This window comes from Aedes aegypti, chromosome 3, assembly GCF_002204515.2.
Source record: "Aedes aegypti strain LVP_AGWG chromosome 3, AaegL5.0 Primary Assembly, whole genome shotgun sequence".
Lineage (NCBI taxonomy): Eukaryota > Metazoa > Arthropoda > Insecta > Diptera > Culicidae > Aedes > Aedes aegypti.
In genome coordinates, this window is record NC_035109.1 from 181,331,228 (window position 1) to 181,355,312 (window position 24,085).

Here is a 24,085-nt window from a genome sequence, read left to right on the forward strand (position 1 = left end):
TGTGTTTAAAATTGTAAGTTGCGTTGATAAAATTCAAAACTATGAACCTGTAAATATTTTTTAACATTTTTTTGGTTTATTGTTGAATAATGGATGAATAAGCGATTGTTAAGCTTTCGAAGGCTGCCATCTGTTCTAAAAATAGAATTATCATTATTGAAAGGGGGTTGGATAAACGCAAGATAGATTTTTATTCAGCCTTCAATAAAATGATGGCTGAAAACAAGAAAACAATGGCTGAATAAAATCGCCAGAATTAGATGTTTAACAGCTGAACAACAGTGTATGCAGGCTATGAACAGCTTTTGTTCAAACATAGGCTGAATTGAATTAGTTATAAAAGCGTTTGAACAGCTTCAAATTGTTACCTGGGCGTGGCATTACGTTTGGTAGACTTAAAACTCAAACGGCTGTTTTGGTGTTATGAAATAGCAGTGAGCGATTTGCTCCCACAAAATGAGTTGATCAGTGGGGAGAAGTTGATCATTCTCGTACCCACATGTATAGACTGCCATGAGAGCTATAATACGTTTTCAATTAACAAAAGTTCTGTGATATCGTATTAACTGAGAGCTGCTTAATGTTTCTAAATTCGATAAGCCATTCAAGATAATTATAACATGGAAAACAAATATTTTAAAGAAATGTTTGATGAACTGCTGAAGCTACTGTAGTCTACTCCAAACATTCGACTATTGTCAAGGATATATAGAGGCAACATTCATTTAAACTGTTTGATACATTAGAGATATGTTCTAAGAATCCAGAATTTGCATTGAGGATAAAAATTCACTTTCAGAGAAAAAAAATACGAAGTTCCATAATCGGAGTCACAATTATCACACACAAATGAGTCAGCACGTTGAATATTTGCCATGTAATAGTTGAGACGGCAGTGGCCTGTCAACGCTCTGACCAAGGGACTGCAATTCTGCTTTGACAAATTTGTTAAATACTTCGCCACCCTTGGAAATGGCTCAGTAATGTACAATTTTGTTTGACGACATGACTCCAAACTATTCCAATATTGTTTGTGCTGAGTTGCCGCCCAAGAGTTTATCTTAAGCTTCACCCAGCACTTCGAAATTGGAATAGCCGGCTCAGGTCCAATGAAGTCATGCGATGCTCCATCACGAGCTAGCTCATCAGAAAATTCATTTCCAGCGATGGAAGAATGGCCAGGTACCCATACAAGGTGTACAGAGTTGACTGAATTCAGTTCCTCAATTTGAGTTCGACATGCGATAACAAGCTTCGACCTTGAGTTGGCCGAAGCGAGAGCATTTATAGCAGCCTGACTATCTGAACAGAAGTGTATGACTTTACCCATTACGCGCTGTTGAAGTGCTGATTGCTCTCCACACATAAGAGCAAATATTTCATCCTGAAAAACGGTGCAGTTTCTACCAAGTGAGTAAAACTGATTCAGCCTTAGCTCACGAGAATATACTCCTGCACCAGCTCTACCTTCAAGAAGGGAGCCATCAATGTAACATACTATATTGTTTGACATACTTCTTTCTAAATAGCCAGACGTCCACTCTTCCCGTGAAGGGAATTGTGTGATAAATGTCCTTAAGAAAGTGACAAGTAATTGTGAGATCACTTGGAGCAAGGACAATTTTGTCCCAATTCACCAAAAGTGGAAACAACGAAGTGTGTGTAGATCTACGATTCACTGGATTTTTCTCCAGTAGATCCAGTACCCATAAACGGTAAGAGCAAGAAAGTGCTTCTTGTTAAAGATATATGTGTAGTGGCGCAATGTCGAAAATGGCCTCAAGCGCTGCTGTAGAAGTTGTAGAGAACGCACCAGACATCGCCATCAAGCACATCCTTTGGAGATGGCCCAATTTTGATTGGATTGTACTCACTTCGCCCTTTTGCCACCAAACGAGACATCCATATGCCAATATTGGTCGAACAGCTGTTGTGTAAATCCATTTGATATATTTGGGTTTGAGGCCCCAAGTTTTACCAAAGGTTCGCCGGCATTGACCGAAGGCCATGCAAGCTTTTTTGACTTTGAAATCAATGTGAGGTATCCATGAAAGTTTGGAATCTAGAATGACTCCGACATACTTTACTTGATCAGTCACATTAATCTCAGTGCCAAATAGACGTAAAGGTCGAATTCCATCGCGGTTTCGTCTTTCCGTAAAAAGAACAATAGATGTTTTATTCGGGTTAACCGAAAGGCCATATTGGCGACACCAACTCTCGACTACCTGAAGAGCACTTTGCATCAGGTCGAATAGGGTGCTTATGCACATACCAACTATCAAAGCTAGATAGTCGCCGGCAAATCCATAAGTTGGAAAACCGCTATTATTGAGTTGCCTCAATAGCGTATCTGCTACGAGATTCCACAAAAGTGGTGACAAGACTCCCCCTTGGGAGCATCCGCAAACACTCAATTTTTGAATCGCTGCTTGACGCAATGTCGAGAAGAGTCACTGTGGACTTTCCAGATTGGTAAGCATGTTGATGCACATGAAGAGGCATGTTTGCCTAATAAACATCACGGATGTGATGATCGATAATGCGTTCCAGACATTTCAGAAGAAAAGAGGTCAGACTGATTGGTCTAAAACTCTTCGCTTCCTCATACGACGCACGCCCTCCTTTTGGGATAAACTTTACAGTAATATCACGCCAGGATTTGGGAATGTACCCGGTAGCAAAACTGCTTACAAGTAGCTTTTTCAAAACATGTTTGATAAACTCAAATCCCTTTTTGAGCAGAACAGGATAAATCCCATCCGCTCCTGGAGATTTGAAAGGAGCAAAACTATTAAGAGCCCATTGAATCGATTCAGTAGTTACGATACTGCGAGCCGAGGCCAGAGATTCGTAGCTACATGAAAAGACATTTGGTTCATCCGTAGATGCTATGTCCACATATCCGGGGAAGTGTGTATTGAATAAACATTCTAAAACTTCAACGTTTCAAGTGGATTGGCTCGGCAGTCTTATGTTAAAAAAATCAAGCGAACGAAATTTTACTCGAGTAAAATTTCGTTCGCTTGTTTTTTTTTAACATAAGACTGCCGAGCCAATCCACTTGAAACGTTAAAAAGTATTCAGTCGTTAATTCACTTCACAATTATGCAACTTCTTCATCGGAAGAAGTAAAGTCACCATTAGATAAGCGAATTTGTATCACTTGGAAATCCTTAGATTTTGCAAAGATTTTGTTCAGCCGACTGACTTCACTCAAACTGGAAACATTTGTACAAATGTTTTTCCAGCCGGATCGTTCAGCAGAACGAAGAACCTTCTTGTAAGCCTTGCGAGCCGACTTGAACGACTCTGATCCAGCTGAACGGCGTCTGTCCCAACTCCTTCTACATTGTTTCCTGAGTCTAGTCAGATCGGAGTTCCACCATGGGGTCCCTCTTATAGTCTTTACAGACCGCAGAGGACATGCTTCTTCAAAAGCTTCCATAATGTAGGATGTTGTAGTATCAACGGCATCATCCAGATCACTTGGATTTTCAATGGACGGAGAATATCCATGAAATTTGGTCGCAACCAATTCAATATAGAGTTCCCAGTTTGTTGATCGGGGATTCCTAAAACGCAAAGTCTGCGCAGTTACATTTGAATGTTCAAAGAAGATGTAGCGATGATCAGATAATGATTCCTCATCTGATACATGCCAATTTGTCAACTCATGACTGATTCTATTCGAGCAGAGCGTTATGTCTAACACTTCTTCTCTATTAGAAACCATGAAGGTTGGGCGATTGCTTATGTTAAGTAATCCAAGGTCTTTACTACTTAAGCATTCCATCAGACTGGAGCCTTTCAATTGATATCTGAGCTGCTCCAGATGATGTGATGAGCATTGGCATCACTGCCCACAATCAGCGGAAGGCCTTTTGTTACGCAGTGTACGACAACTTGTTTGAAGTCATCCGTTGGGGATGGTTCATCATGTGGTAAATATATCGAACAATAGACGTATTTCCTGTTGAGGTCACCAACAGAAACATCGATTGTAACAGCACATACATCTCTGGTAGTTTCAGAAGTATAGCAACGATTGCTTTATTAACGAGCACGCATGCGCGGGGCACGGAGCGCGAGTTTGCCATTTCAAGATTGCAGAAAGAAGCAAAAACTGGGTCCACAAGGTTACCTAGATAGAAGTTCCTTCTACGAAAGTAGGGTTCTTGAACTAGCGCCACTTGGTCTGCACCATTTTGCATGAGTCTGCAAAGATTGATCGTTGCTGTTCTTTTATGCTGAAGATTGATCTGAGCTAACCTAACCGTAGCCACTACCCAAACTAGGCAGGACTAAGCTTTTTGCAATCTCAGCACGAAAAAGACCAGCAACGAAAAAATCAAATCGGTATCTATTTAAAGTCGCCAAAGGTGAAAGAGCACAGAATACACTGTGTAAAACGCATAATACGAATCCATATAGGTGATAATTTAAATTGAATGTCAACATATTCATAATCCCACCCTTATTAAGCCTCAGGATAGAGACTGAAGAAGGGCAGCCGATTATCTCGGAGAAACACAAGGTCACCTGCACCATTGCTCCGGGTAGCACAGGAAGGACTCAATACTGTGGAGGGCGCCCTGGTACCCCACAGGCTCCGTTTGCGGTTAGGTTTTATTTATACCCCCCTAACCATTCATTCCTTGGCACGGTACGCATCACACCATAAATTAGGGGTCACCTGTGAGGTGGACTTTTACCACCGGAACAGGCAGTCCGTAGTGTTAATTATTAGCCAGTTGAAACAACCGCTACCGACACTACGCGGCTATCTAGGCTGCTCGGGAAAAGGAGGTTAATATTGATGATTAACTCCTGACGTGCCCAAGCAGCCGTAATCACTTTTTGATCTCTAAAAAATGTTTTTGTTATTATGATAACATTTCGTAAAATAATCGTACCGTAAAACGGGGTAACTTTGATAGTGCGAGACCCACGACTTACTTAATGAAATAACAAAGTTTCTGTTAATCAGTCAAGCAAAACGAATGCAAAAGTAAAGAGTATAAGTTGACACTTCTTGTCAAATCTATTTTCGCTGGAATTAAGTACATTTGAAGATTTATATGCAAATATTAAAAATTTATAAGATTTTAGCGTTTTTGAAACGCTCACAAACAATCTGTTCAACGATCACTAATTGATGGAGTCGTAATGAGTTCGTTGCTTATCGTTAATAGCCTAGTTGTAGTAGAACATGAATTCGGTCTCAAATCTCTTACCGAAAAACAATTTTGCAAAGTGGGACCATTTTCGTAATCTAAGTCAGAAATTTCCATATAGCGTTAAACGCCTAGAGGTATGCAACGCCCTACAAATGTCCCGTAATCGAATCAATTTTGTTCGATTTATGCTCCATTATCAAAGTTACCCCAAATCAGAAAACCGACTTTCGATTATATGAAAAATAATATATCCATTCAGTATAAATCTTTTGGAAATCTATCAACTGCAATCGATAGTTTGGATACCAGTACTTGTTTTAAAAATAGAAATTATATTTTTTTGAAACAACATGCCTAAATATTCAAGTTTTCTGCGAAAAAACTATCAAAGTTACCCCGTTTTACGGTATGTATAATTCGATAGACTCCCAACCAGCACAGGTTTTAAAAACATTAAGATAATAATACATGCATCCTACTAGGGATGATAGAATAGAATCTCTCAAAAGTGATCAACTACACCCCGAATTACGGTCCCAGAATTATGGGCATTTCATGTCAAAGCCATTTTCGTTGGAATCAAGTGCATTTGAGAATTTTTAAGCAAATAGTAAAAATTTACAAGATTTTAGCATTTTTTCAACGCTTACAAACAATTTGCTCTACGACCACTATTTGATAAAGTCATAATGAGTTTGTCACTTACCCATGACAGCCTAGTTATAGTAGAACATGAATTCGGTCTCAAATCTCTTGGCGAAAACCATTTTTACAAACTGGGACCATTTTTGTAATCTAAGTCAGAAATTTACATACAGCGTTAAACACCTAGAGTTATGCAACGCACTATAAATGTTACATAATTCATTCAATCTGTTTCGATTTATACTCCATTATCAAAGTTACCCTAAAACAGAAAACCGACTTTCGATTATATGATAAATTATATATCCATTCAGAGTAAATCTTTTAGTAATCTATCAAGTGCAATCGATAGCTAGGATGTCAGTACCGTTTTGATTCATATTACGGACACTTAAGGCCTCAGTGAAGTGTTACTCATCGAAAAACATGTAAAATAAATCAGTTAGTATGATTCCTCCGCATCATGGAGCCTTGAAAACCCTTAGCTTTCGAATGATGGGTGGAGATTTCGATTCCGTAACATAAATAATTTTAAATAAATGAAAATGTGTGAACTTTCGATGATTCTTATTCCGGACGCTTTCTTACTTTTGCCTCGATTTCCGGACACTTTGATTCCAATTCCGGACAGCTCATGGAAATTATAAATAGAGAAGTCAAATGATCGATTGCAATCGCCAAACCACTAACCAGACGTCTAAGGCAGTTGGGCGTTGTAAATTTTCATAGATATTTATGAAAAACGCTTATTAAAACAAGCTTTGAAAGTGCGAATTTTTGAACGGCAAAAATTGAAACATTTCGTGTGAAATGTTTCCTATACAAAGAAGAGCGTCCGTAATTAAAAGCTGTCCGTAATATGAATCAAAACGGTACTTGTTTTAAAAATATAAATTGTAATACTTTGAAACAGAATGCATAAATATTGAAATTTTCTTCGAAAAAACTATCAAAATTATCCTGTTTTACGATATTGAAAAGTACTGTTTTAGTAGCACTGAGATATACCGTTTTTAATTTTACCACTGAAAAGTACCGTTTTTAATTTTAGCACTTCAGAGACGAACCAGCCAAGGGCTGAAAGTCTCTTTAATAAAGACAATAATAATAATAATAATAATTTTAGCACTGAAAGTACTGTTTTTGTAGCACTGAAAAGTTATTGCTTTAGGTATTTTTTAAAGAAAAACTTCCAAGAGCAGAGAGAAATCGTGTACGCACAGCACGAAGGTACGATGCGCACTGCATCTTCGACAAGGTTGATGCGTAGCTCAAGGGCCATCATTATTTTAGCTAATCTCGAACTTCAAGGATTAAATAAGGAAAGCATTAGAGCTACTGAACAACTTTGCCCGAGATGCCATCTTTCTAAGTGGTCAAGCTCCTGAGATCTGCAAAACATTTAATGTTTCATGCTCACCAGCGTCACCTTTTGACAAAATTAAGAATCAACTAACTCGATCAATGTTAGCTATAGTTGCGGTATCCGTTGTTTTCTATTGGTACAAGTGAGACAAGTTTTACTAATTTTAGTGATATTTCATCAGTTTTCAAGCAAATTGAACGCTTATTTCCAACTATTTCGTGTATCAACAAGCCAATACGTCGATTAGCAGTTTCAGTTCTGTACCTGATGCAGTAAAATAAGTGAAAATGGCACTACCGCAACTATAGGAACACTAAAAACTAATGGTTCAATTACCCTATAGCTGACTGTAGGGCTACATCCCAATTTAATTACACTAAAGTTTGTATCCTTTGACAGATACGCATATTCCGATCCCAAATGTACAGGGTATCTGTCTATTTTCGAAACAACGACATTTGGTTAATAATGTATCACATGTTTCAGTTTAGAGACTGTTGTGGTTCTTCCCGAAACATAGTCACCGGATATCGGTTTCGGTAAGAACCCGGGTAGAGGACATTTCCAAAATATGCATTGCTTCCTTTCAACGGCTCAAAATTCATGATTTTCTAACCAGAAGTGAATGATTGCCATGTCATGAGTTATGAAGTGTTTCTGATAATTTTCGCACACTCGGGGATAGGTTCCGATAGGACTTCCAATGACCACTTTTCGGACCGCTTGTGCAGTTGTCGTGTGACTACTTGAATATCATGATTTTTCGCACAGAATTGAATATAAATTTTCTCATAAGCTTTCTTTCGTGTTTGGCCTTACAACCCAACCAAAACAGAGCCTTCTTCTCAACTTGGTGTCTTACAAGCTCTTCCACATTAATGACATAAGAACCTTCTTTGCAAATTCACCATTTGTCGTATTTGTAAGCAATATTCTCCAAACTAAAACATTTGGTACTTTTGGTAATTTCCACACTATTTACATTCCTTTATACCTTAGGTACCCCAACAAATATGGTCTTTAGTCCAAAACCATAATCGAATTCGAAGTTTCCAATGCATGAATCGAAAATAAAACTCATATATGATTTTTCCTGAAAATTTTATCAAAATCGATCGAACGATTGCGAAGCTACAGAATTTTAAAACTTCGATGTCGACACCCAGTTACGGTACTTAGGTTAAATAATTTCAAAATGATTGCTTTGTATTGCACCAAGTACTTTTAACTTTTCCGGGGACGTTATGCCCGAAGGCCGTTGGCCATTCTAGTTAAATTTTCTTCCTTAGCTTTTAAAGAGATTAACTGAAATGTTCTATTTATATTTGAGGTGATCTACAGGTTCTTGGCTTCGCTGGAAATAGAAATTATACACTTCAAATCCTTGTCAGGACGTCTTCAGTGTTGTGTAGATACTTGATGTATTGTCGGAAACACAGTGTTGCGAATAACTAATAAAAATTATCTCTTTGGGGTCATGCACAAATTACGTCACGCTCCAAGGGGGGGGGTCATGCCAAGCCCCACCGTTATTGAAAGCACATAGATATGGATCAGAGTTGGATTGAACGATGAATCTATATCATCAAATAGAATTGCAATTTTGCAGAACTTATTTTAGGTACCTACTATAATCATAGATTTATACAGTTTCGCAATCAGTTATAATATGCGTTAGAATAACATTTGAAATTTCTTTAGAAATCGACCTTTTTTTAAATTATCGCGCTAGGGAGTTAATGTTGCTGTGTACAACGTCACCATGATTTTTAATCAAATTTTGTTCTGGGAATGGGACTGGACTTCTAGAAAAATGATTATAATAATCATTTTGGTTCAGAAAAATTTAAAATATTGAAAAAATCGACCAAAAAGTGTTCTTTGAAAAACTGTTTTATTTAAAAAACAGTCTCCAGCATGAACATTTGTCTCAAACATCTATTTCCTATTAAGATTTCATGGTGAAAATCAAGAAACAAATAGGGTGTTCGTCTCATTTAAAATTTAAGTTTTATTTTTCAATTTTTCATTGAAGCAATGGAACATTTTTTCAGTGAGTTTTTTCTCTTGTAGTCAAAACGATTCACTACAACTTCTCATTAGAACTTTTTTTTCTGAAATCGTTGTTTTCGCTAGTTCGGGTTAGAATTTTTCAAATATATTGCATGCAAAAACTATTTTTCAGAAGTTATTCTCGAGTCAAAATGATCGATATTTTTTATTAAGAGCCAGTTCGCGAGAGCTGCAACCCCCTTTCCAAGGGAAGTTGTATTGATGTTCTCCGATCAGGATGAAATTTGGAAGGATAGTTCTTCTATATAAAACAAGATGTTTTGCAAAATTTTAGATTTTATATTAGGGGGAAGTGGGACACTATTACCCCCTAATGATTTCATGTCACTAAACATGCAAAATCACAAAAACTGATATAACTATAGTAAAAGTGAACGGATTATGTTAAAATTTGGCATGATTACTCTACGTTATATAAACTTTGAGATTGGCATGGTGTATGGATTTTGAAAGTACTTCAAATCGAGTTTTTCATAAAAAGTTTAGAGATTTTCAAATCAATTTTTTTCTTGCCAACCGAACTAGGTCAAAAATCTAAATATGACGTTTTGTAGGGCTACTCATGGGCTATCATTTGAGGGGTAATCCAGATATGCCGTTTTAAAAAATTTCGAAAAAAATGTTTGAACTTGAGCCATTTTGCAAGTACCGCAACCCTTTTGCATAGAGAGGTTGTATTGATGTTCTTCGATCGAGCTGAAATTTACAGGAGTAAACAAGTATTCTATAATGAAGAAAACAGGTGCAAAATTAAATCCAAATAAAAGATTATCCGGCACGATGTTTATTAATTTTGACACTTTCTGGATGAAATTCTTCAATACCAAAATTATGACGATTTCGTTGTAATCACGAAAAATTCACTCACGTCACTTCTATACCTTCACCAAAAATTCTCATTTTTCACAAGATGTTCTTTTGACACCAATGAACATTTCGTTTTATCATTTTTTAAGTATGAAAGGTTCTTGGGAATAAGCTCCTTCTTGATGTTGCATTTCCAAGATCTGTTGGAATTAACAAAGTATTATAAACCTATTTACGCAAATTCGCAAAGGTTTCTGAAACATAGGTAGTAGCTTTCATCACTTCAATCTGAAAACCTGTTTGTACGCATCGTGAATCAATAAGATTCCCTAACTTTTCTCTGTTATACTAATTTTAATAATTTAATCTATCCTCTAACATAATAACAAACCTTCCATACTCCATCGTCTGCAAATTATTGTTCCTGATCCCGTTCTTATGTCGTATAACCAACGAAATGTTTTCTATTTTGCAGGACTCCTCTCGAGTACGCTGCGAGCATTCCGGCAAGCGAGCTGCGAAAACGAGCTCATGACATTATCCTGCCCAATCGGGACCAGCATCAGCGTGGAAGTCGTGCAGTATGGCAAAAAAGGTAAGTTGGGGAAGCGAACCAGCTGCAAACTTGTATTATTAAATTCTTGAACGGAGGTCGAGTCACAGAGAACATTCTTAGCCGAACATGGCGCTCTGTATTTTATCATCAAGAAATCGTTGGTATGCGTCATTTTATTTAACTTTCAGAGGAAAATTCATCACTCCAGTGTGCGTTTACTGACTCGCTGGAAAATCGGTATCCAATGGAGTCGACAACGTTGATAGCAGATATGCCTTTTGTGTTGGGCAATTTAACGTTTTCTTTGGTAGATGCCAATCTCAATGAAACGAGTGCAGCGGAAAAAGCGAAAAGTAAATGTATCCACAGCTATGTTCTTCAGGTAAGCATTGATTTAATGACAGATGTATCAATCGATTATCGATCAGGGAAAGGCAATTTTTAAAATGGTGGGTTAGAAAAATTCGGAGAATTCGACCAAATCGTGTATAATTATTAGAACTCCTTGTCAGATAGACTACTTGTAAGAAATTGTGTTCCTCGAGCATTCTGGGACTAATATTGTATAACATTTTCACATATGATTTACCTGAGTTACCTCAGCAATGTTAAAAATCTTTGTTTGTGGATGACAGGCCTCTCCACCAAAGACAGCATGCCATTTGATGAAGTACCGTCTTGACTCATATTCCGAACACTTAAGGCCAACAGTGACTTCAAATGCACCTGGTGGGCATAAATTAGCTGATATTTATGAAAATTTTTGTTTCTTCGCAATGTCTTACTATTAGCTGTTGGGTGTACTGATAGAAATATTTATTTGAACTTGTTCAGTATTGTTTTTACGCTAAAGTATGGAACAACATTTTGATTCAAATGCCGAACACTGTAATCATTCTGTCTCATATTCCGAACACATTGATTCAAATTCCGAACAGCACGAATTAATCATGTTCAAATGAATAATTTCGCAAATAAATTTAACTGAGCTAGTTCTACTGGTCTCAAACTAGAAAATCATCACTACTCCAGAGGTAAAAAATAGATTGGTAGACGTTAAAACTGAATTGCAATCGACTACTACTTCCCGATTGTTTGATGACATATTTCAGTGTTCGGAGTATGAGTCTGTTCGGAATTTGAGACAAAACGGTATATTGCAAAAAGTTGACTTGTTATCTTAAAAGGGAAGATTCTCTTTTATGCTTTTAAAACTCAACTTAAAGTATTTGCACATAAACCTAGAGCTCTTCATATGAAACCACATAGAACATACATTTTTCACAAGGGGAATCTGCGACCAAGATCCCTGAGACGATTGCACAGAGAGTGTGGGAATGCCGCATTAACAAAGACCCACTAAGAGCAGTCAATGCTCTGTGTGATGTATACAGAATGCACTGGCATTACCTTTGGTCTCGGATTATTTTCTCCCGGAACCACCTTACGTTATTACTTTATTGCAGGGGTCCAGCCTCGGCAGGACTAACCCTCTGCAACTGACTCTTGGTCGGCGCGTCATAGGCGGTATTTACTTCCAGCATAATGTTAGTGAATCCGTTATGTATTCACTGAGCGGTGAGGGTTTTAGTATTTTCGCTTTGACTTAGGGCTATACGGGTTAATATCTATTCTCTGTATTTTTGATAATTGTTCCAGCTGGTACATCTGTTTGTCTGTGTCAAAGCTGTGATCATTTGTATTTGGAATCGGGAAATTATCTAAAATGCACGATGACCATCGCAGCTAACCAACCATAAAGTGAACCGATTGCCTTTCCGCTTGAAATATTAACCTTATCTTACTCCGACTTCAGATATAGGGTAAACGTACAGGTTTTGGACAGGGTGGTTTGTAATTTTGACTCACCTAGAAATTGGAAAAGTATAAGGCAATACTTTAATCACACAATTGTTCGCTATATCCAAATTTTGCAGAACAACTAACTGACTAACTAATGTTGTATAGAGATTAAGCATGGGAATTCTAACAGCCTTCCGAACAACAATAGATGTCACTATGCTAGCGAACCGTGTCATGTATTCGCTACTAGGACCAGGTAGTAAAGTTGTTCCAGCTGACCTTCGGTCCCTGACCGTGGACGGTGCGACATTATTTGGCTACGATCCTTTTTCTTTTCCAAGATTTATTACAAACCATCGCGTACCTTCGTGACCGGTATATTTTTCCATGCTGATTTATGTCGAGCTGTGTCTTTGTTTAGCCCCGTTTTATAATTCTGTAACCTTTCTGGCTGCCTGTTGGGTAAGCAGGGACGCTGACATGGGGATGATTCTCCTAGGCATCGATCCGGAACATCGTACAGAAGCTGTTTCGTGGTATATGGCAGGTAGTTCCTTGCCAATTTCGACGGATTCCTTCATCAGTAACAAATGAAAAGATTGGACGATTTTCCTTTTTTGTGCACGCTCAGTTCAGTTCGTTAACCGTGATTAATAGGGATTGACACAAAGCAAGGAAAAGGAATTTTTATTGAACTCACATTGACGGAGGTCGTCCTAATTACCAAATCATTCAATGACATTTATCTTTCTCTTTTTTATGTAAACTCGTGAACTCGATGAATAAAGCTGAACACTTGTTTTTAAATTTAATTTATATTTAATACACTTTTCTAAACTCAATTGTTTTATTTTTTTATTCTTTATTGGTATCATTCCAAACATTACATCCATTTCTTGTATCTAGGGGTTCTGTGTAAGAAAATACTATCATCCTAATTTGTTAAAACTAAATTAAGCTTTTATAAACATTTTGTTTAATACATACAACAGTTCATCATCATTAAAAGCGAAAATAAAACGTTTTCAATTAACTTGACCTAACTTAACCAAGGGGCCTTCCTTAGCCAAGTGGTTAGAGTCTGCGGCTACAAAGCAAAGCCATGCTGAAGGTGTCTGGGTTCGATTCCCGGTCGGTCCAGGATCTTTTCGTAATGATTTTTTTTAAATTCCCTGCGCAAAGAGTATCATTGTACCCGCCACACGATATACGAATGCAAAAATGACAACTTTGGCAAGGAAAGCTCTCATATAATAACTGTGGAAGTGCTCATAAGAGGAATAAGCTGAGAAGCAGGCTCTTTCCCAGTGAAGACGTAATGCCAAGAAGAAGAAGAACTTAACCTAGTTATAAAACGCATTTATCCTGGCAATATGTATAAGCATACAACATGGCTGGCCTGAAAATTTGTTTGAAGATCAAAAGCTTGTTCTTAAGACAAAGTGTTGATTTTCTATTAATAAGTGTATAAAACACGTTTTACATATTTGTTACATTTGGCTTGAATGCACCAAATGTGATTTTTGAAAGTTCTATTCTTATCTACCATGTGCCTCATTTAAACATTTAGACCATTTGAACTGCTCTCATCGTGACAACATGTCTACTTGAAGGTTTCAAATAAAAAGCTTTTGGTTTATGTGGGAATATCATATGTTGAGTTTTGGAAGCATTAGGAGAAATCTTACATTTTTACAAGTATGAAGAAAAAATATCCAAACTATTTTGCAATTGACTACAGATGACACGCAGGCTTCGTCCTTTGGCGGAGAAGCCTGTGTCATCAGCAAACAAAGATATTTGACATCCATGAGGTAACTCAGGTAAGTCAGATGTGAAAATATTGTATAATATTGGTCCCAAAATGCTGCCTTGGAGAACACCAGCTTTTACAGGAAATCTTTCGGATCTGGAGTTCTGATAATTAACCTGAAGTGTACGATTTGACAGATAACTTTGAATTATTCTAACAATGTATGTTGGAAAATTAAAGTTTTTTAATTTTACGATCAATCCTTCATGCCAAATACTGTCGAATGCTTTTTCTATGTCTAGAAGAGCAAGACCAGTAGAATAGCCTTCAGATTTGTTGAAACGGATCAAATTTGTTACACGTAAGAGTTGATGAGTGGTCGAATGTCCATGGCAGAATCCGAACTGTTCATTGGCAAAAATTGAATTTTCGTTGATGTGGGCCATCATTCTGTTCAAAATAACCTTTTCAAAAAGTTTACTGATGGAGCAAAGCAAACTGATTGGATGATAGCTAGAAGCTTCTGCAGGATTTTTGTCTGGTTTTAAAATTGGAACAACCTTAGCATTTTTCCATTTGTCAGGAAAATATGCTAACTGAAAACATTTGTTGAATATATCAACTAAAAATGATAAGCTACTTTCTGGAAGTTTCTTGAAGAGGATATAGAAAATTCCATCATCGTCAGGAGTTTTCATATTTTTGAATCGTTCAATAATAGTTATCACTTCTTCCAAATCAGTCTCACAGGTATTTTCGAAAACGTTCTCTTGATTGAGAATATTTTCGAACTCCTGAGTAACTTGATTTTCAAATGGACTAGTAAGTCCTAAATTAAAATTGGGCGCACTTTCAAACTGCATAGCAAGTTTTTGAGCTTTTTCGCAATTAGTTAGTAATAATTTGTTTTCCTCTTTCAATGCCGATATTGGCTCCTGAGGTTTTTTCAAAATTTTAGATAATTTCCAAAACGGCTTAGAGCCAGGGTCCAATTGAGAAATTTTATTTTTAAAAACTTTGTTTCTCAATTGAGAAAAAGTTTGTTTTACTTCTTTCTGCAAATCCTGCCATATAATTTTCATAGCAGGATCGCGAGTGCGTTGAAATTGCCCTCTCCTTACGTTTTTAAGACGGATCAAGAGTTTAATATCATCGTCTATAATCACGGATTCAAATTTTTGAATCACAATGCTCCTGGCTTCAACAATGGAATTTGTTAAAGTTTCGAGAGCATTGCCAATATCACGTTTTGTTTGTAAAGAAATGTTAACATCTAGATTAGAGTCAATATACGTTTCATATGAATTACAGTTGGCTCGAAAATAATTGAAAGTGGTTCAGGATTGAGAACCGCTTCATGGGATATTTGAAATATAACAGGGACATGCGTGCCTATTCTGCGCGGCGTGTGAGGTGACACGAGTCGAATGAGGTGACAATTGTCGACTCGCTCCCATTTGAATAACATTAGTCGTCTCACGTCACTCGCGGTGAGAGTGAGTCGTCTCTACTCACACGCCGCGCAGAATAAGCACAATGATCAGGATCAAAATCAGCATGAGTAACTAATTGGTTACATAGATGAATAGAGTCGGTTAGGACCAAATCAATCGTAGAAGGGTTTCTAGAAGAGGAAAAACATGTAGGGCTATCAAGGTATTGAATTGAGAAATATCCTGAAGAGCACTCATCAAATAAAATTCACATGCATCAAAGATTCCTTGCCAATGAACCACTGACACAACGTAGTATACCGTCTGCAGTGTAAAGACTGCGATGGCACCTACACAGGAATGACGAGTAATCTCCTGAAAACAAAAATGTGTGGTCATCAGAGTGATCAAAACAAACTTGAGACACTACTCGCAACTGGATACTCACACGCAGATGAAACAGTGACCGCTCTCAGGGAAAAAACAGCCCTCATCGCTCATTGTATCGACTATGAACATAAATTTTATCTCACCAATCCAACAATAATAGACGAAACACACAAGAAAAGTACATTACCATTTTCAAGGTGAAGATGAATCGAAGCCAAAGTTCAAATTTTCAAGAGCACGGATCTGGAGAACCGAACATCCGTTCAAGCTGAACACCTAATCAATTGGTCACTAGCTGGCGGTGACCAATCGATTAGGTTTTCAGCTCAAACAGATGTTTGGTTCTCCAGATCCATGCTCTTGAAAATTTGAACTTTGGCTTCGATTCACCTTCACCTGAAAGATGATCTTGATACACAATGACACCCAGTAAACAGAACAGAATGCACCTAGAACCAACAGTGATAGACCAAAATTAGTGAAATTTATTCAATGACACGTTAGTACTATATAGGGACGTTCCGATATTGCGAAGTATCGATATTTGATTCGATACGATTATCGAATCAAAGTATCGATACCACCGATATATTGATTCAAAATATCGATATTCGGAATATCATATGATATATTTGAATGGAGCAAAATTCCTATATGTAACGCTTAGTGGCGTGCTGTTTAGTTTCTTGAGATTTGAAAAAAATCTTTGGATACTCAAGATAATTGCTATTTTGAAGGACAATAAAGTAAATATCTTCTGTTAAGATACATTTTAGTACAATTCGTACGAAAACTGCTTTTTAAATACAAAAAATAAATTATATGACAAAAAAAAAACCTTACAATTGTTTTCAACTTGTGAGATGTAGAGATCTTTGCAACTTTTGCGTACGCAGATTTTGCGTAACAATCAGGCGAGTTTTCGTCTGGATGTAAATAAGTGTCCAGTCAGTTATCGTTTCCTATCCTCATATTTCCGCAAAGACGTGGCCAAGACAATTCTCTACAGCTGGAGGATGCGTCAATTTCGTCTAAGAGGCAGATTTGTCTATGGTAACTGATGGGAAGAAGGCAACCCCCATTCAGCGGTCTAGAACTGTACCACCTACGTATTTGTGCGAATTGCTTAATGCTAATGTTAAAATCCTATATTTTTTTTCCATATATTGGTGTACGATATATCGAAAGGAAATATCGATAATACCGATATATTGAATAGAAAATATCGATATCAAAATATCGAATATCAAAAGCAAAATATCGATATTCCGATATATCGGAAATATCGGAACGTTCCTAGTACTATAGTAATATTTTGTTATACAATATTTATGTTTTAAACCGTTCCTTAACAAAACAGTGATACGAATACGACAGGTTGACGGACATATGTTAAGACAGACATTATTCACGATAAACAGATCACAAGTGAGTAAAGCACATGACAAGAACTCTGTAAACCATCTATTAGGTAACAAATTCTCAGTTTTCCCATTGAAGAAGGCAGAATACAGTTGGCAGAAACGTCGCTACTGTTTTAATTAAGGATTAAAGACTGCAAGCCAGAAATTCCTTTGAATACCTGTAAGTTGTGAAAAAATATGGAAAAACCAAAAAAAAAAATGTTGGCGAAACTAACGTGATATTCGGAGAATTTCGTAAAAAGTTTTCAAATAATAGTTTTTAGAACACTATCACCAGAATACTATTGCTTTGTTACAGAAAAGATCATATATGTTTTAGAAATACAGACATTTGATCCTTTGCTTTTGGAATTTTTTGTGTTGGTATATTCTATAACTCGATAATTCTAGAAGTCGATAGTCCCTTGAATATCTAGTTATGGAGAGTCGACTGTATTGTCTTTTCGTGTTTGGTTTATGTTCCTCACTTCGTACAATATTCCTGCGTAAATTGCATGTACAGGGTGTCCGCAAATTATCCGAACAGCAAAATATTAGAAAGAACAATGAAAAATCAATGTCCATGTACCTTTTACAATATATTTATATGTTAACACAAAATACAACTTTAAAAAATTTCGAAATAATTGCTTGTTAATGAGATAGGCAAATTTAAATTTTTCGGAAACGTTTTTCCTGAGGGCCGCTAGTTATACTGGAGATGTGTTATCCCTGAAACCTGAAAAAGATGAATCCAAATGTCCTATTATTATTTGAAGTAAACTACTGGTAAGTGGCTTCAAGTTAGACTGGAAATAGAAAATTGTACGGTGCAAATCCAGGGAGTTGTATTGACATTTCTCTTCCGTCATAAAGCTCGGAAAACAGCTCCCTCTAAGACACTTCAATACATTTGGGTTGGTTGTGCAATTATTTGAAATCGGAAATGTGTCAAACTTACTTTTTAAGAATATAATAAGCCAATGTTTAAAACCATGCAAGAATATTATATTTATTTCGCTTCATTGTATAGAGCCATGTCTTCAAAGTTTGTACGGATAATTTGCGGACACCCTTTAATCCTACAATGTCTGTTCTTCTGTTAATGCCATTTGTGTTGTTAGCAATATGGCACATTTCAAGAAATTGAAGTGTTTGAGTGTATTCATTTTTGTCTACAGTTTTAGCTTTTGATAGGTCGGAACCGATGTTGTTTTGTGATGCTTTGGTGCATCAAAGCCGTTCGTTCTCCAAGAGCAGTAATTTGCGGTTCCACTACATCAATTCCTCGTTGCAGCAGTTTTTCCGTCGTGTTGTAATGTTTTTGAGGTCCGTGTTTTCTTGTTTTTAGGCGGATGTTTGTCATTCCAACGTACAAAGCTTCGCAGTTGCTGCATGGGATGTCGTAGACGACATTTGTTTGTTGTTTTGGGGGAACTGGATCCTTCACCTTCGTGAAGAATTCTCTCACAAATCGGACATTGTATTTGGAAAGTTTTACGTAGGCGAAAAAAATGTGCAGGTTTAGCACAAAGCGTAAACTAAAGCGTTTAGGTTTATAGCAAATATAGCCTCCCACGTTACAGTACTAAACAAAGATATCGCCACACCATGTAGTAAGAAAAAAAAATTGTAAGACTAATATCGATATCGAATAACATAATATTGTACATAGCCAAAACAGGCGCCATTCCAGATTCATGTATGGACAAACGAATGTAAATGTTGTACGCAACTCGTTGCAGAGATTGATTTTTACAGCAATCGTTTTAATTATCCAACTCAGCGAGTCTCGTTGGATAAATGTACAACTCGTGCTGGAAAAATCAACATTTTGCAACTTATTGCGTAATTTACTATTACACCAGCTTGGACTGCTTCAGTCATTGTAGTGGTTTTGAACATTGCATGAGTCATTTGATTTAATTGCTTAGTTAAAAAATCAAAATCATAGGTAGACATTTCACTTGAAGTAGGAACATTTTCCACTGATTTTTTGATTGGGTTATCCGTTAATTGAAGAGATGGAATAGGGTTTCCTGCGGCGACAGGGTTTTTTTTTTCATATGATTAGAAGCAAGTAAAACGGTTATCTGTGGGAAGACAATTTGAAGGGGAGGAGCTGTAACTGCCTGCTAGAATATTAGCATATGAATTTGCTTGGGTAGATCCATTCGGAATTAATAGAATCGAACGGCTACCCGACGGAAGAAAATTGGCTTGTGAATGAGTATGATTACAATCTTCCTTATGGGTATGATTCCTAATCAAGTAATCGTTAACTGAAAAATGAGTATTGTTCGAGACTTTACCAGGGAAATGCAGGAAACGAGAAAGATAAGCGTTCATCTGCTTGGTATGAGCCGCCTACGTAAATGGCAATCCCAAAAGTTAGACTAATTGTTGCCCCCGCATTTTGTGCATTCAAACTTTTTTGTATCTTCCTTCACAGGACAGACGTCCTTATCGTGATAAGAACCTCCGCAAATCATGCATTTAGCATCCATGCGGCAATGTTTTGTACCATTACACCACTTTGGAACCGTCCGCACTGAGTGGGTTTCAGAAAATTTCCTCCAGGTTTCTGCAGTTGTTTCCATGTCATAGGGACATCGAACATAAATTTTTCTTTTTCTAAAGCTCTAATATTATTTAGATCTTTTTTGTTAAAGTGAACTAAATAAGGAGATTTCGTTCTTTTTTCATAATAATTACTTGGACTGGAGAAAATCCAAGTAAATCAATTATTCCATTTTTGATATATATATTCTTCTTCTTCTTCTTGGCATTAACGTCCTCACGGGGACAGAGCCTGCTTCTCAGCTTAGTGTTCTTATGAGCACTTCCACAGTTGTTAACTAAGAGCTTTCTTTGCCAAAGCTGCCATTTTTGCATTCGTATATCGTGTGGCAGGTACGATTATACTCTATGCCCACGGAAGTCAAGGAAATTTCCATTACGAAAAGATCTTGAACCGACCGGGAATCGAACCCAGACACCTTCAGCATGGCTTTGCTTTGTAGCCGCGGATTCTAACCACTTGGCTAAGAAAGGCCCCTGTATATATAGTCACTTGAAAGACCTTTCAAGACAACTTTGAACAAACGTTCAGTTTTGTCGTCATAAGTATCGTGAGGGACAGTGAATCAATTGTCACTAGAGTTACATATTTCTCAGGAGCACATAAATGTACTGACGAGCCTCCAACCAAACCGTCTCTCAGCTCATCGGAATCCTAGTGTGCTGCGCTAGACGGAGGCTCACGAAAATTCTAAAAGCGCGCGCTAGGTGGTGTGCTCTCGGGGAGACCGTCTCATGCGCTGCTCGGCGCTACGGCTCGCCATCGGTATCCAAGTTGTGAAACAACTGCTTAGTTACGAAGAGCCTCTACAACTATTTTCGCCCCAGTATTCAGGTGTCTAGATGGCCTACATGATATGTTCAAAGACTCGCGATTCAAGAGTTATAATTTCGATCCTTGTTGAAAACTTTTGTAATCACTTCAATTATTGCGCTGAATTTTAAATAGCACATGTGACGGAGCGCATGAGACCGCAGTGGGACACATCTCAAGAAAAATGAGGCGCACCAAAAAAAGGTCTCACAATGTACTACAGCGCTCTCGTGCGCTTGCAAGCAATTAGGCTCTTGTACCTAAGGCTACAGCACGTGCACAATAACTCTGATTGTCACACCCAGCAACAAAGACATTGTCATCTCCTATTCTTGTGGCGACAATTTTATTCCGCAACATCAGTTTATAACCACTTGAACAGAATATGACAATGATCAATCACCACGTGCGCAGCGATTGGGCTTCGCATTGCAATTTTCGAGAACTTTCTTCGATTTGGCAAACATTGACACATTATCGCACAATAGAAATATAAGTACCGTTTTGATTCATATTACGGACATCTTCAAATTCCGGACACTCTACTTTGTATGGGAAACATTTCACGCGAAATGTTTCAATTTTTGCTGTTCAAAAGTTCTCAATTTCAAGGCTCGTTATAGTAAACATTTTCCATAAATATCTTTGAAAATTTATAATGCCCAACTACCTTAGATGTCTCTTTGGGGGTTTAACGATTTCGATTGATGATTTGACTGTTTCATTAATGATTATCATGAGCTGTCCAGAATTCGATTCAAAGTGTCCGAAATATGAGGCAAAAGTGCGGAAGCGTCCGGAATAAGAATCATGAAAAGGCCACACATTTTCATTTATTTAAAATTATTGAAGTTGCGGAAGCGTATTCTTCACCAGGCTTCTTCCTTGCTCTTGACTTATCCTCTTTCTCCCCCTTTTAATGATCAACTACAAAAGAGAAGCGATTTTACCCACACACAAAGTGAGCGTACGAGCTCTGCGGGATGAAGAGTTCACACGTTTGTGTTTTGTTATTTTCATTCCCACAGTGGGGAAGAGCTTGTTTTGACAACCTCAGTGCTTAAAAGAGAAGGAGATTATTTTTTCCCTTTCTCAGTTAGGGGGAGAGCATGTTTTCCCATTTCTCAGTTCGGGGAAGAGCATTTCCAGACAGCTCTTCGTTGTCTCTTTGTAGCTCTTTGCCCAAAAGGGCAAAGAGGACAGCGAAATCATGCTCTTGTGTTGACGGAGAAACCAACCTCAGTTCATCCCAAAAGCAATGATGATGTGTTTGCAGAGCCTCGCAGTAAGCTAGAGCTGTCAAATGGAAGATGTGCGTTTGGATAGAGCCAACGTTTCTCTCCACTCTCTCAGACACGGATTATTCAACCAACAGCGAATGCTGGTTCATAATTGTTGTGAACGTACGAGGTCGCTTCATCTATCAGATCAAGATGAGCAGAATAAAGCCTGTTCTTCACCCACCGTTCGAAAGTAAAGGGATTCCGACGCTCGATAGCGCTAAGGAATTATACAGAATGATTTATTTTGTATGCTCTATGCTGGGTTATATTTCCCTGTGTCCTTAAGTGTCCGTAATATGAATCAAAACGGTAGTGGAACGCTAGTGACGCTGTTATCACAAAACATAATTATTTTATAAATATTTACTATTAAAGTTTTTGATTGCTTCTTTACTGTCACGTTGTAGAGAATGTTTTGTTTTGGGTATATAAATTGATTTGACACTTATAGACCCGGTACTCAAGCTGTCAGAGCGTGACAAACTAGATGTTGATCACACGAACAGTCGCGACATTAGCATTCTAAGGCTAATGGTTCTACTTATCAAACAGACAAACGGTTGTGGGCGAGCTTGCTTTGTTGTTTGTTCTTCTTCTGTTTTGTTGAAAATTTGATTCACTAGTGAGGGATCAAAATTCGTACACCTAAGAAATTAATCTAAATCCGTCTATTTCATACAAAACGCTTAGTAGACCAGATTTAAGTGGGTCAGACCAATTTGGAAACTCGAAATGAAGTTTGTTTGTCTATTGTTTTCCCAGTAACGAAGTGATGTTTAATCTAGTGTTCATTAAATTAATCTTCTTGTTCTCGATCTCTCCCTATCTTGATGGTCTCTTCGATATGGAGAGGTGACTGTATTTGCATGAAGTGTACGGATTTTGGTCCTCCACTGTAATGAATTTGTGTTTCTTTTCTTCAAGATCTTTGAGAAGAAGTTCGATAGGTGACTCTTGGTTTCCTCTTTTGAATAAAAGTTCCTGGGCTAGAGGCTGCTTTGATTTGGTGTTCGGAAAATTTGTCTAAAGCATCAGACTGATCGCTCATTTCGATTCAATTATCAGCATTAGGCTTTTCCCCTTGGAAGAAAGCGCGCATGAAGGAGAAACGTCCTTTTTTCCATTTTTATCACGTTTAGTTACAGGTTTGAAGTGATTATAGAACGAAGCCACACCTCAAAGCACAATACTTGCGAACCAAACAGCGCTCCGCGTAGAAAATTTATCTCATTGGTCACCACCAGCAAGCAAGCAATTTGATTGATTTTCTACGCGAACTGTTGTCAGATTCTCCAGTCTTGAGCACTTGAAAGTTCAAAGTTTGGCTTCGTTTTATAACCACCTTAAACTCCACTTTTTTGGAAGGAAGTTGTGAATTCAGAGATTCAACCTTTTCTTCTGTTCGTGGTTGCAAACCAGCGAATAAACGAAAGAACAAGAGACCTTCTAAAAGGTTTTTTTTCCAAGACGGTGTCCAAGAAGGATTACCACCGCTAGCTTTCACTAACGGGTCTAACGAAAAATTGAAGGCACCGGTCCAAACAGAGATAAAAAAATAAGTAGAAGTACTGTAAAGTACTGTAGCACTGAAAAGCTTAAAAAATTTGAAACGGATAAATAGAAATCACATGCGGTTTAAAGTGAGCAAAATAATGTGATTGTCAAATTGCGTTCTTTTTTCATTATGATTACTTGGACTGGGTACACAATAATTCAAATATCTGTAATAAGGAAACGTTCAATTTGTCCATTTTAGACCACCCTCTCTTCTTTCCCACAGTTTCGGTATGAAGATTTCAAATATTTTGGATTGTCACATTTACTTAAAGTTAATAATGGGCCTTAAGGTTTACATATATTTATTCATAATTTCATAAGCTTCAAACCATGTTGCCAAGAGCATGCAACATAGCTAGGAGGGTGATTTGAATTTGGGGGTTGAGATTGGCCCTTAGCAGTCAAGTCTTGTTTCTCTCGGAAATGCTTATCAGCAAGCTTC

General features: G+C 37.5%; 1 protein-coding gene across 1 annotated transcript in view; it reads left to right on the forward strand.

Moving 5' to 3' along the window:
• Nucleotides 1-24,085, forward strand: part of LOC110678974 — an 80,833-nt gene that overhangs the window by 26,199 nt on the left and 30,549 nt on the right. The window contains exons 2-3 of the mRNA XM_021852723.1: nt 10,547-10,666; nt 10,816-11,009. Of these exons, the coding sequence (XP_021708415.1) occupies nt 10,547-10,666; nt 10,816-11,009 (314 nt within the window). The remainder of the gene's footprint in view (nt 1-10,546; nt 10,667-10,815; nt 11,010-24,085) is intronic.